The 14,807-nt window shown below is 40.5% G+C and overlaps 1 protein-coding gene across 1 annotated transcript; it reads right to left on the bottom strand.

Moving 5' to 3' along the window:
- Positions 1-8: 8 nt before the first annotated feature.
- Positions 9-5,441, bottom strand: SNRPD1 (small nuclear ribonucleoprotein D1 polypeptide). The gene is made up of 4 exons (XM_035129487.2): positions 5,239-5,441; positions 2,650-2,726; positions 1,444-1,635; positions 9-726 (listed from the first exon to the last, which is right to left on the bottom strand). Exons 1-4 carry the CDS (start codon positions 5,250-5,252, stop codon positions 650-652), a joined length of 360 nt encoding a protein of 119 aa, XP_034985378.1. The 5' UTR covers positions 5,253-5,441; the 3' UTR covers positions 9-649.
- Positions 5,442-14,807: the final 9,366 nt, after the last annotated feature.

Genomic DNA, 14,807 nt, shown 5'->3' with positions numbered 1-14,807 from the left:
TTTTTAAATGAAAGTGGATATTCTCAGGCTTTTAACAAATGCTTGTAGGTTACGCATCGATCATGTATGTATTATCAGTAAGGCTGAAAAAGTACTTCAAATATTGGTGTGAAATTTAGAAGTTCCCGGAAGTTATAGGTTTTTCCATCAGTAATGCAGTTTCACTTTCTATGCCAAACTCCTTTCAATTAAATTCACCAATGTATGTAAATGCTGATTTAATATTTAACAGCCTACATCCATTATTCCAGGCAAAAACTTAAAAGAAATATACTCAAAATATTAGTCGAAACTGAAGGTGTACGTAATTTCAAGCAATGTTGAAAACACAAACAAATGCAAGGTCTTTTGTCAGAACAGAATATGTGGCAGGAATAAGGGCTACACCACAATGAGCACATGCCATATTTTTGTAGGAATTTTGAATAAATTTTAGTATATACCAATTTAAGGAAGTTAAAGTTTGGGTTGAACAGTACTAGAGGTTACAAAGGCATGTATAATCAAAATTCCAATAAGATTGAAGTATGTAACTTGACCTTAACTGACACAACATTCTCCGCATTTGTTTATTAAAAATGGACAATGAAACAAAACCTGTACAAAAAATATCCAAAGTTGCCCGACATTTTCAGTGACTATAAAGAAATTATCGTCTTGGACCTCCTCTCCCCCTGCCACGTGCTCTGCCTCTCCCACGTCCTCTGCCACGTCCTCTCCCTGCAACTGAACACAAACACAAAAAACTTCCTTCAAAAACTTGGAAAAGCAGTATATAAAGGTTACACCAGATTTTGGATGCAAAACATCTATCATTTGAACATTTTGTTTTAACTTTTTATTGAAGTAATCTTAGTAATTTGGTTACAAAATAGTATACAGCTACTGTTCTGTTTCCCACTTTGGATAACAAATCAATTTGAACTCAAAAAGATGTGTTACGTGTTGTGAGTGCCATTACAAGTAGGGAGGTTACTGCTGCAGTTTTTGTCAAAGCCCAAATAAATACGTTAAGCAGGAATAAAGTCTGTAAACTCCCATCTCCTTTTGGGTACAAAGATAGATTCCAGAACAGATTAGTTCCTCCAATAGATTTCATTGTTTTAAGAGCAAAAGAATTAAGAATTTTCAGAGTGTAACATGAATAACTTTATTGTTCAACATGAACATTTTCATATCCCTTCCTACCAAATATTTTTAAACCTGGCAATATGAAATGGGTAACACCTGGATTTGTTGGTGCCACAAAGGTTCAGGGTTAGATCCAGTCATATGCTTGTCTAACAAGGCTTTCTTGGTTCCCTCCTGCACAACAAACCACTGCATCCCCTCCAAAAGCCCCTCATGAGAATTCATATTGCAATTAAGTATGATTGAGGGCAAACAAGTGCTCATGTATACATAGCAAATACATTCTTGGTGGTTTGAAATCAAATCACTAACCTGCTTCCCTTTTCTTGGATTTGACTTTTGGTTCAACATCCACCAGCAAGGTATCCAGAGGCAAACTATCTGGCAGAATGAAATACCTAATATTGTTGCCTCGAATACTTAACGTCTCCAGCTGGACAGGTTCTCTGTTCTTCAGAGTCATCTTTACAGCTTTAAGATGTGTATTCATACTAACATCCACTCCTGAAACATAAAGAACAGAAAGCTTCCTCTACACTGTTTTCAAAGAGACATATTAATAATTACCATATTTTTCTGTGTATAAGACTAGGTTTTTTTCCTTTAAAATGTCAAAAAATAGGGGGTGTCTTATACATGGGGCCATCTCTCCCCATTTTCATAAAGCTGTGCCCATCCAAAATAGGGGGTGTCTTATACATGGGGGCGTCTTATAGACTGGAAAATGCAGTACATAGTTTCTAAATGGAGAGTAGTATAAGGTAGTACATTTGCCATGCTGTCTAAGAGAGATTAAATGCTTTACAGTGGGAAAGCAAAATCAATGTCCTACATGTGTAGTCATCATAGCACAACTGTAGAAAAAGTGCTAATCAAAACCAGAAGAAAAATACACTTCCTAAAAAGCTAATTATATTTAAATCATTTTATCTGCACTGCCCAGACCTTCGGACCCTTTTAGTATTCAGTCAGTGCAGAGGCAATTCACTATTACCTTTGCCCACTGCAGATATAACTTAGATATAACTAATGCATGCACTCATAGTTCAAAGCATTATCCCTCTCCCTTATTCTGGTGATGATATAAATGAAGATGTCAGTATATACAGACAGGTGTCACCTAGGCAAGTTTCACTGTTTGCACAAACAAGTTGTAAGTCATTAAACAACCACCTCTCACCCCCCATCACTTAGCTCTATTTAACATCAGCTATGCAACCATTATAGCAGAGCAAAAAATGCATACTCTGAGAGCCAGTGTGATATACGGTAGTTTCAATGCACTGGATTTCAATAAGGAAAAACCTCCCCTCTGCTGTGCTATGAAACTCAGTGGAGTAGCCTTCATTAACCTAACCTGATTCACAGATTTTGGGGGAGAAGATGGGATGGTGCACCTAGGCATATCTGAATTTCTTGAGAAAGGTGGACTATTCAAACATTTAAATGAAAGACTAGAAGAACTGCCTAATGTTTCACAAAAGGAATTTAGCATTTAAGATATCCCAAATCCCATACCTGTGATAGTTCCATGTACTTGGGTCCCATTCTTCAGTTCTATGGTTACAGTTTCATGACTAAGTTTCATTAGAAACCTGCAATGCATAAATGAAACAATAACATTTCCAGCTCAATGCGCTGGTACTTACAAGTGCTAAAATTATAGAGACCTTTGTCTGCTACATTTAAAAAATGCACAATTATTTCTGGACCACCCCATAAGCCAATGGATAACTTAACGACAGGCAAGCGTATTGGTCCCAATGAGATCTATCTGTGGAAATTAAGGATTCTCCAGTCCAGCAAGTATGATTAAGTGGATATGGATTAAAAAAGGAGAGGCAGCTGTGGAGGTTTGAGAGCACACAGTATAGATATGGGATAGATCCCATATCCAGTGCTGACTCCATGGTACGTCAAATTGGGACGACTGTTTTGATATCCATGTTTCAAGGGGCCCTGCATAGGGTCAGGGCAATGCACTGCACACCTGTCGCTGGTTTACTTTTGTTTTCTGGCTGGTAATGCAGAGGCAGCAGTGGCACTCGCTCCCCCTTGCTCTCAAGAAGGGGGTCCTTCCCCTGAATAACTTCATTCAGAATGTCTTGCCCTGAAAAAGGACTCACTTGGAGAGAAAGTCGCAACAAAACAATTTTAATTAAAGAGGGGTGTGCCATTAAGAGGAGGGGCAGAAGCAGGTGCTCTGGAGAGCCCTGCAACAAGTGCAATTTGCCCTGGGGCCCCACCCTCCCCTATGGACCCCTATGGACAGCCTGGCCCACTCTCCACTAGTCCATCAACTGGCCTTTCTCCAAATGTCCCCTCATAAAGAAGCCTAGAAGAAAAGTTACAAGCAGGATGGCCTTACTCGCAGTGCCCCCACTTATGGAATATTCACCCTGGAAAGGCTTACCTCAGCTCCTATCAGCACCAGGCAGGGATTTAATATTCTCCCAGGCCTTTAAAAATACATATTTTGTTATCAGCAGCATTTTATTACAGTCTCTGCAAAACTACAGCAACCTGGCCAGTTTTGGCTTATTATTAGCAGGTTCCCCCTTCCCACCTGAAACCATGCCAGATCGTTCTGCAAATGTGCTAGCCGTTTTACTGCTGCCCAGAGAACAATTTCTATTAGGCAACTCGTCGATTATTGATTATTATTTACTAAATTTGTACAGTGCCCTTCATCCATGTCTCATGAAGGTTCATAACCTAAAACTACAAAGGGGGAAGGAAGCACTGCAAATTTTCATTTATTCATTTGGGGGTAGGGGTCCCACCTTTCAAAAATACCTCAATCCCAACCCCACCTCCAGGCCCTCCAATTGCCCCAATTTTCCAGGGACAGTCCTGGATTTACAGAAGTCATCCTGGTTTCTGATTTGATCCCGGAATGTCCCACTTTTCCTTAGGACACCCCTATTTTGATCGAAGGAATGTTGGAGGGTATGGAGTTATGTGGCTCCTGTCCTGAATCAAGGAGATAACTAAATAACCTTTAGAATACATTTGAGGACAACTCTGTATTGTATAGGGAAGTTTTTTTATGTCTAATGTTTTATTATGGTTCCCCCCCCATATTTTGGAAGCCACCCAGAGCAGCTGGGGCAACTCAGTCAGATGGGCGGGACATAAGTAAAAAAATTATATTATTATTATTATGGAACAGAACATCCCTATTTTCATGGGATAAATATTGAAGGACATGGAGTTGTGCATCCCCCAAACCAAGGAAATAACAAGCTATACAACAGGCATCCCCAAACTTCGGCCCTCCAGATGTTTTGGACTTCAATTCCCATCTTCCCCAACCACTGGTCCTGTTAGCTAGGGATCATGGGAGTTGTAGGCCAAAACATCTGGAGGGCCGCAGTTTGGGGATGCCTGCTATACAACCTTCAGAAGACATCCCTGTATAGGTAAGGTTTTTTTTATATATACTGTAATGTTTTTTGTCGTCGTCCCCCCTACATTCTGGAAACATCCCAGAGCGGCTAGGGCAACTGCAAGTCAGATGGGCGGGGTATAAATAATGAAATTATTATTATTACAGAATAGGACGTCTCAGATTGGTATTTGGACTGGAGCATAATTGAAATTTATAAGATTTTGGAACACAGAAACAAAGAAAATAATCAAAGTGTTAATTCCAGTACGTGTTAATTGTTTAATTTGCCATCTCAATGATTGATATTATTAATTGCATTATGATTTGGAATTGTTATGACGAGGTTATTATTGGATTGTTGTAACTGAAAACTAATGAAAGTTATTATTTAAAAAAGGAATAGGACGTCCCTATGTTTATCGGGTTAGGGTTGGAGGTTATGCACCTCACCCCTAAATAAAAAACAAAGCAAGCAAGCAACACCCCACCGTCCACACCTGCTATATGACAAAGGCCAGAGGCGGGAAAATGCGGGGAGGGGGGGGGGAGACCGTCGCGTGAGATGGTGCTGCGTGGAGGCGGGGGCGCAGCAGCGGGGCGCAAAGGTGCTTGGGAGGAACGCGCCGCGCGAGCTACGACGCGCCCAGGCCTTAGCAGCGTCTGCCCAACGTCTTTTCCCGCTCCTTCCCTCCCCGGCCACGCGCTCGCCCTTTTACCTCACGAGTTTCATGGCGGCAAAGGCGTCGGGCGCGAACCTGAGGCCGCAGCTTCCCCCGGGGCGAAGGCGAAAAGGAGAAGGGGTGCGGAAGAGAACCGAGCGCGGAGTAGGAGATGGGGCAGGCAGCCGAAAACTAGGCCGCTCCCGACGACGCTGCCGAAGAGAACCCCTCAGGAGCGCGCTATGAATGGCCGGAAGCCCCGCCCCTTGCGCGGTTCTAAGCCCCGGAAGTGGAAAGCACATGGGCGGGAAGGGGAAGTTTGCCGGGGGCGATCGCCACCTTCAGGCTCGGAAGAGTCGTCGCGAGTGGAAGGAAAGGATGCGGAGGAGGAAGCTGAATAAAAAGTAGACTTTTGAATCTGAAGAGGGATACAGAGTAGCCGCCTGCCATTGCGACTAGGGCAAGTTTTGAACCTCACCGGTTTGTCCCCCCGCATGACAGATCATGCGTTATTAAATAAAGGCGTAAACAGTCACTTGAATAAACTTGGTACTGAACCTTGAGCAATCTTTGAGATTCGTCTTACTGATTTTTTTTTTAAAAAAATCTGTGCCACCTAATTTTCCAAAGAAACATGAGGCAGCTAATACAGTAAATGAACAGCAAAATGAGTTAAAACAAATGAACCACCTGTCCAAATTAAATTCACTCGCACAATCAAAATACTAACTAAAAACAAACTTTGGATTTCCAAACAGCCATCAACATAAAACCAAGCCTTAAAAAAGTATTTCTAATGAACATAGATGACATATCATTAGTACCGGTAGTAGTAGCAGCAACAGCAGTTGTAGTACCCCACCCATCTCTGGTTGATCTTCAGTTCAACCAGTTGAATTTGCTTACTACTCTCCTAAGGAGTGAAAGCTGACATAATAGGTCCACAGTGAGGGCCACAAACTGTTCAGCTGTGGGGGCTGACCCATAAAATATATGTCAACAGAACTGTTATTACATGGAAAGAAATATACCTATAACAGGAATGGCTTTCATCACGTTATTTTGTCCACTGTAACTTTGTGGCGGTAGTCAGTGGCATGCAAAGTGCACACACTGCAAGTTTTCTGACGATTCCCTGCATGGGGATTTCACCGATAGGTTTGCACTAATCAACATGCATGCCATACACACATAAGCAGAAATACAAGACACTCATGTCACTTGCAGCATCTGCTCACTGTTGGTCCCAACATTAATCAAGGGGGGCCTATGTAGGGTGAGTACAACTTGGTGCTGTTTTGAAGCTCCTTGGCTACCAATGCCCAAAGGTCCCTTTTCAGGATCCTGCAGTCTCTCCTAGGACAACATGGGCTTGTTATAAGAATTTTGAGGTCATATATATATATATAATAATTGTTCATAAAACATGTACATGAATGTACAGAAACATGTCTGAAGCAGCACAGGAAAACAGGCCTGACTGACACCATTTTGACTCTCTCTGACCAGGTGTTCCTCTGCAAGGAAGAAGGGGGGTGGGGGGAACCTTCTCATTGTCTCAGGAATTAAAGTGATAATCCCTGGCATCCTGATACCTGACTGCCAGACAAAAGGGTGTGATTAACTTGGCTGGGAAACAGGGAAATGTAAATATCTCTCAATTTTGTTGATTAGGTTCTGGGGGCAGGGGGCAGGGTCCAGGGTGCTCAGATTACTGCCACCAGACCTCCCCTTTCATGATGTACCTATGATGAATCTAGGGAGGGGGGGTCTTGGGCTACACCCCTTCTGTGACATATGGATGATGCTTCTGGGGGGTGGGCTGAAACCAATTTCAAATCTCTTTTTAAGGGCAAGACATCTTTGTTTGGGGTTCCTTCCTTGTTCTCCTGTGTGAGAGGAAGGACCCTGTTGCAACAGCAAAAATAAAAGTGCCTTGCTTCGCACGTCCTGGTTTGGTCTCTGTTATTTGGTGGGCAGGAGACGCTTAAACTTTGTCTGCTTGCCAGGATACCTGGACTCTTCCTGGGTCAAGGATCCACTTAATTCTAGGGCCGTGTAGCTCTGCAAAAATTTTTACAACAGTTTGGCGACCACTTCGGGGACCCAGTTTTGCCTTGAGCTCCGGGTTCACTGAGGAAGGGGAGCCCAGCGCGCCCTTGCCTCTTTTGCAGGGGGGTAAACCAACCTCAGGACCCGAGGCACTTGGTAGTAATTGAGAGTCCAAGCGGGACCCCCAGGACGAAGCAACGTTTAAAGGGACAAGGCTGTTTTTTTTTAGGAACCAGTTGGAAGCTGGAGACAACGGGATTCGACTGAAAGGATCGGTCGTGAGTATTAAAAGGGGACACCTTGGGTGAGCTAAGAACCACAGCAACTAAAAATCTATTTCTCCACTTGGACTATCCTTTTCTACTCTCCTCTTTGGACCTTAGTTGCAGCAAGGCTGCCAGGCACAGTTACAAGGTAGAACTGAGGTCCAGGGCAACAGTCTTTACGTTAAACGCAGAGCTCAGAAAGACTGTCCCAGCTCCCTTCTGCCAAACTGAGCAGAAGTCTGAGCAAACTGTCGCTTTTCTACCAATCTGGGAATCTGGCTATCCCAGCTCTGTTTCCTATTCCTCTGCTCTTAATCTTCGGGTGAAGACGCCCCCCTGCCACGGCGACCCTTGTTGGGTAGGACCCGTGACCAGGGAATGCAAGTGCGCCTGTTCCTTTCTACTCTGTATTCCTCAGTTCCGACCTGACATTGCGTAGGCAAGCGTTCAGTAGGATCTGAGTCTAGTGTGTAAGAGGCAGGGAAGTTGCTGTGGAACCCTCAGGCAATTGATGACCAGTGGGAGGGTTCCAATAGGGTTTTAGCTGCACCAGGCCGCCTAGTAGTTAGTGCACGCGAACGGCAGGCAGGAACACCACTAGGACGTGGGGGTGAGTCATAGACTCGGGAAGTTAGGAGTGTCCAGGAACAGGGTCGGGGACCCAGAACTGCAGTATAAAAAGACAGAAGTAAAATGGGTGCAACCCACTCTAAGGAATTCCTTTCCCAGACTCCCAACCGAGGCAAAGCACAACTGAGGCTTTGCTCCGGTAAGGACTTTGAGGATGAAAGTCCACTCCAATTCGTTCTCTTAAATTGGCATGAAATCCCCGGGGCGGACAAGCTTGAAGGGAACCAATTGCAAAAACTTTGTAAGAAAAAAACATTGGGTCCGATTTACTATGGACCACCCAGATGAGGGGAAATGGCTACCAGGAGGTTCCTTTAACATACAGTGAATCTCCGCTTTAAAATTAACCCTGGTGAACTCTGAATGGGAAAAGTTTTGTGAGGAATCCTGCAAAGTATGTTATGGTATAAAATTATATATGTTTGCATGTTACATGTTGTCTGTGTTGTCTGTTACGTGTATGTGCGTCTGTTCCTTGTGTCTGCTATAGATAGTTGTTTCCTTTAAAGTAAATGAGAGATATAATCCAGGTTTAGGAAATTAGGGGTTTGTGTTTAAAATTTGGCCATGACACCCACAGACTGCCTTTTTTAAAGCATGCATAGTTTAAAATAATATAAAAATTAAGGCAAGCTTGCTTAAATAATCTTATGTAAGGGCTTGATCAACCCAAAAACATGGCAAATATTTAAAAGAGTGGAGGTAGTGTGTAAAGGTTTGTTTTAAAGAGGCTGTAGAAGGCCATTGTTTCCTCTCCAAAAGTAAAAAGAGGGGGCAGGATGAAGGAAAATAACGAGCTGTAAGTTTAAAAATGCTTGCTCAATGCTTTGAAAATATTTTAAACTTGAAAATGTTCATAAACTCCAGCTATAAGTGGATAAGAGATGTACTCAAGGTTTAGAATGTTATGGGGTGTGTTTAAATTGGCTACAACATCCATAGACTGCCTTCTTAAGTGTGCATAGTTAAAACTGCCAACTTGTTTAAATTTCTAGTATAGAAACAATGTTGAACCGATCAATCTTAAACATTATAAATATGAGAATGAGGTGTGCAAATGTTTGTTATTGAGAGAGGCTCCAAAGGGGAGTCTTTCTCCAAGTGACTAGATGAATATTGACTAAAGGAAAATTGAACAGCTATTCCAATAAAGGTGATTTGTTTGTCAAAGGTAGAGCTTCCATAGCCAGGAATTGTCTATCTGAGTCTAGTTTTAACTTCAATTGTGTTGGACAGAAGGGTTATTGTTGGGCTCCCCATATCAGTCTCTTAAGAAAAAAACAACTCATCTGCTCAAGGGTTCTGTATAAAGTTGGTATTTTCATTCAAATCTTGTGAATCCTGTATCTTAGAGGGTTAGACTAAATGACCTCAGGGTCCCTTCTAACCCCCATTTTAGAGCTATGTGAAAGGCAATGTGTCTGATGTGGTGATGGGTTGAAATTCAGCCCAGCTCTGCTTTCTGGCAAGGAAAGATTATTGGTTTTCAGAGTTGGAACAAGAGTATCATTGTTGTTTTTATGGAGTGATTATATAAGTTTTTATCACTTTCTCTATTAAGGTTTAAAGTTTAAGCAAATATGAAAGTCTTGAACATTTCCCAATCTTTCTCTAGAGAGTAAAAGAGGGGTGTATGTGCATACCTACCCCTTTCTGTACAGAAAGGGGGAGCGGGAAGGGAAAAGGGAAATTGTAACCTTGAAAATGTTTGTTTGTGAACTCACAATATTTAAGGTCTGTGTCACAAGGGAGCCATGTGCTCTGTATGTAATATTTCACCATGTGACTATGAAATATGGTGTTCCTTCTAGGGAAATGCTCCATAGCCAGCAAATGTCTATCTGAGTCACTTTAACCTTGATTCAAATGGACAGAATGGTTTTAGTAAGGAAGTAAATTCCCTCTTAAACTGTTTATCCAATCTTAAGGTTTGCTAAAGGCTTCTATATAACGTTGGTACTTTTAATCTTCCCCTTCCTTATTTTTCCCTTAGTACACACATGTGCTTCCGTGATAGGGCATAGCCTGTGTTTCCTTCCCAGTCAGGCGTCTGTACTCAAATGTATGTGTATCCTAAGGGCAGTGATAGTGTTGAGATCCCCATATTTCAGAAGGGGGGGACTAGATTACTCAAGATCCCTTCCAACCCTTTCCAAACTTAGAAAAAGGAGGGAGAGAAAATGTGTTTGTAAGCACTGAAAAGTGAGTTTAAACCCTGGTGGTATAGTGAAATGGCCTGAATTCAGTCAAGCATTACTCTTTGGTGGAGAAGGATGGAAAGATAGATTTTTAAAGTTTGGCATGAAGAGTTTGAGGTGCCATTCAGAAAGAGGTAGAGATGGTATATCATGCATTGAAAATGAATGTCTGGTGTTATTTTTTCCACCATATTGTCAGCTATTTTTTTTAACTGCAAAACTCCAGCCAACAGTTCAAGTAAATAAAGGGCCAGAAAATTTTGTCTGGAATTGGTAAGGCTGAAAATCAATGAGAATGCAAAGGATTTTATGAATTCTGGCTCTATGACCATATTACCCATAGATAAGGGGGCAGAGAATTTAGTCTGCCATGGCTGTAATAAATTAATTAAAAACAAACAAACAAACGAAAACATTTGCAATTACGAATTCACCCCGAACCCTGTAGATAAAGGGGGCAAATCAAGATTTATTTTGCCTGGGGTATGAGATGTTTATATAGTACAGTAAACATGGCTAATTAGTGCCATGACTTCATTAAGGAGTTTAATTTGACCAAACTTTTCTTGCAGCTTTCTGGTAAAAATATTGGGTTGCCTGGATATTGAAGTTTTATATATTTAAAGTTTAAGATTTATAAGCCTGCTTCCTAAGCAGCAAGGAACAGGAAATAAGAGGTGTCAGAAATATCTCAGGACACAAAAGCTAAAGAAATGGATTTAAACTGACCAAAGAATTTAATTTCACCACTTTTGTTGCTGGTTTGGTGGAAGTGTAAATTGCTGGGTTTCTGTGTAAAATCTAACCCTATTTTAAAATCTACTCTTTCCCCTTCCCTTCCTTTATTCAGATGGTAATGTTGTCAAGAGGTACAGCACTTAAAAAAAAAAAAAAGGGTATAATAGACTGCCGAATCATGAACTCTGTACATGCACAGAGGCTATGTCAGCTTGAAGAGGAAAATAGAGGAGAAAAAGGAGGTTTAAACTAAGGGGCGAAAAGGTTATAATCTGCTCATGAAATATTATTCAAATTTCTTAATGTAAAGCTTTGAACCACTGAGGGAAAACAACCTCATGTATGTTACTGGTCCATCAAAGTTAAATGGTTGCCAAGTTTCAAAATCTTAACATGCCAGATTCTTTCCACAGGTATAAATAGCAGAGTACTACTATAAGTCTGTCTCTTGAGTAGTTTATAAATTAATTAAGAGGTTCAAGGTTATGCTTTGCACATGAAACTTAAATTTAAATTTCTTTATGTAAAAATAAATAAATAGATAAAGAACCATTGAGAACCATCAACTGTTTAGAAGCTGCCAATTCCAGTTCAACATGCAAAACTCTGTACATTTTAGGAACATTTCCTGACTGATTTTCACATGAAATAATTTTCCCTTTCCAGCAGGATACTGAGATTCAGTGTGCAGAGAAATTCTTTCAGAACCTTAATGCAAAATTATCTCCCAATGGGGGGGGGGACGCCACCTAAACAAGCCCCCTCCACACTTGGAAATTCATAGAAAATTGCTGTCTACCAGTTGACAGACTATGCAAACAAAAGGCTCCATTTCTTTCCTAGCAGGTACTCAGGATGGATACTTATCTCTCATTTGCATTTCACCCCGAAGCATTACCCTATGTTAATATAACCCTCCCTTTTCTAATGTAGCAATGATTGAGTGTTTTGCCAATTTTTTTCTTCCACAGCACAAAAAAAAAAAAAGAAAAAGAAAAAGTGAGGAGTGAGGAGATACAAACAGTAATTTCATTTCTCTTTGGCGCTTCTCTTTAGCTTATAAATAATCTGCTTCCATTTATTAAATCAGTTTTTCCATTATGTCTATGAAATTATTCTAACAATAACCAGGTATTGTTTTGTGACTGTATTTTGTCAGGTAGTCTTGCCTGAGTATTTCTTATTATGATGAATTTCAAAGCTTTTTCCGTTATTTTACCATTTTTCCATCTTAATTGGATATTTCACCTTCAGATCTTTAAGGTTCCTCTCCAATTTATAATGTCTTTGTATTATTTAATGATAATTCTTTTTTTAAAAAAAATCTGATATCTTTGTGTCAAGTCCAATTTCATTTGAAAAATTGTTGTGTGAGTGGTAATCTAAATTTTATTGTTTTATTTTTGTATCTTTTTTTTGGTATTTCTACTTTTTCTTTCTGTACATACAAATGTAGCATCTAACTCATTCTTTCCTGTAAATAATAATAATAATAATATTAATCCCTTTCAAACAAGATACGTGAACCTCAAAGAGAATTCAGAACCACATAAGGAAAATGTTAATAACTTATCGATTGTGTCCTAATTAACAAAATTTTTGTCCTTTGTTTCCTCCACAGCCAAACTAGGTGAAGTAAATTAAACTGACTGAGCAGACAATAACAGCAGTAATTAAATATGAATGATAATAATAATATTTAGATGAATAAAATGCTTAACTATGATCTTATATTCTTTGCAGCTTCCCAAGAAGAAATTTCTAGAATATTCTCCCCTTTCTTGACTTTATCATTATTATACTATTTATTATTATTATTTTTTAACTAATTATATCTTCAGACCCCAACCCCCTGCAGGCCTATTTTCAAAAGGATGTTTTACAGGAAACCAAATTGACATTTTATCTCTTTGATCACAACCTAAGAAGGAGGACCTAGAAAGCTATAACGTTTCAGCAAGGTTTAGAAGTGCTGTTATAGAAGTACTGTTAACTTCCTCCCAGTGACTCGAAGGCAGACAAGAAAACCCCCTTGTTGGAGATACATGCAAAAGCAGCAAGAATTATCTCAAGTTCACCTGATTGCCTCAAGATATACAAGTGGCGTATAATTAATAATTTGAAGGTTTTGTGCATTATGTGTTATATAGGAACACTGAAATGTGTCAAATGACTTTGGGACAAAGGGGGAAAGTGAATTGCAAGGACATTCTCTCTCCTTGACCTCAAGACTCTGTGCCCTAGGATTTAAAAGCAGCCGGAATTGTCTCAAGATCATGATGGCCTCAAGACATACAACTGATATATGATTATGTTTTATGTTGTGTGATATTCGACAGAAACATTGAACTATGTCTGACAGTATGTTATTTCCACAAGGAGGGGGGGGGTGAACCAATTTTGTGTTTAATTGTTTTTTTATGTTTAATGTATAGTGTCCCAATGATTTTTTTTGTATTATTGTATGCCTTTTAAAGGATCAGGATATTGCATAGTCCAGTATTTAGATTAGATCAACTTATGACCACGTTTTCTTGTCCCACCTGGCACTCTGCAGTGTGCCAGCCTTCTTACACAATTTTAGATTGTTTTAAATCATTTTACCAAGAATAAGCCCCAAGATCCATGAAACACCAGATAAATGAAGGTATTTATGTCTTGATTTAACAGGAATGATCCCTTTTAGAGTTAAATTTGACTAATTTGGACATGTTTTATGGGGCTGTATAAATTCTAATTGGGTCAGTTCTAATTGGGCAAGTGTATCCAAGGTGCAAGTAGCTTTCTTCCTTTAAGAGCAACTGGGCAACTCCCTACAGTGCAAGGCCAGAGCCTATAATAAAGGCCCATAGGAAGCCCAAGGCAAAGGCATCTCTCTCATGACATGTCCAAACCTGTGGCAGCTATGGGGGGTGCCAGGCGACATGGTCAATATGAAAGCCCTAAGGGGATTCACCAGGGATTGTTGCTGTTGTGCCACGATGGAGGTGTGCAACCAGAGGAGAGCTAGCTTTTGACACCTGAAGAACACACAAAAGGGTAAACAAACAAACTGCACTTTCCAGTCAATATTGGTGGACCATCCTGTTAAATGAAATACGTAGACCATTTTTGAGAAATGCTTCTCCCAAAGTACTAAAACAACACATCTGGTTATTCTTTTGTGGGGCAACAATTTTTAAGAAAAATTATAGCCCCAAATGGGGGATATTGTTATAAGAATTTTGAGGTCATATATATATATATAATAATTGTTCATAAAACATGTACATGAATGTACAGAAACATGTCTGAAGCAGCACAGGAAAACAGGCCTGACTGACACCATTTTGACTCTCTCTGACCAGGTGTTCCTCTGCAAGGAAGAAGGGGGGTGGGGGGAACCTTCTCATTGTCTCAGGAATTAAAGTGATAATCCCTGGCATCCTGATACCTGACTGCCAGACAAAAGGGTGTGATTAACTTGGCTGGGAAACAGGGAAATGTAAATATCTCTCAATTTTGTTGATTAGGTTCTGGGGGCAGGGGGCAGGGTCCAGGGTGCTCAGATTACTGCCACCAGACCTCCCCTTTCATGATGTACCTATGATGAATCTAGGGAGGGGGGGTCTTGGGCTACACCCCTTCTGTGACATATGGATGATGCTTCTGGGGGGTGGGCTGAAACCAATTTCAAATCTCTTTTTAAGGGCAAGACATCTTTGTTTGGGGTTCCTTCCTTGTTCTCCTGTGTGAGAGGAAG

Source organism: Zootoca vivipara, chromosome 12 (genome assembly GCF_963506605.1).
Source record: "Zootoca vivipara chromosome 12, rZooViv1.1, whole genome shotgun sequence".
In the NCBI taxonomy this organism is placed as follows: domain Eukaryota; kingdom Metazoa; phylum Chordata; class Lepidosauria; order Squamata; family Lacertidae; genus Zootoca; species Zootoca vivipara.
The sequence above is the reverse complement of the archived record's forward strand: the minus strand, read 5'-3'. Positions and strand labels throughout refer to the sequence as shown.

Excerpts from the sequence above, each read along its gene's own strand:
- SNRPD1 (XM_035129487.2), bottom strand. Across the intron at positions 1,636-2,649 it reads AGTACATGGAACTATCACAG|GAGTGGATGTTAGTATGAAT; the intron begins GTATGGGATTTG and ends TTTATGTTTCAG. Across the intron at positions 727-1,443 it reads ATCCAAGAAAAGGGAAGCAG|TTGCAGGGAGAGGACGTGGC; the intron begins GTTAGTGATTTG and ends GTTTGTGTTCAG.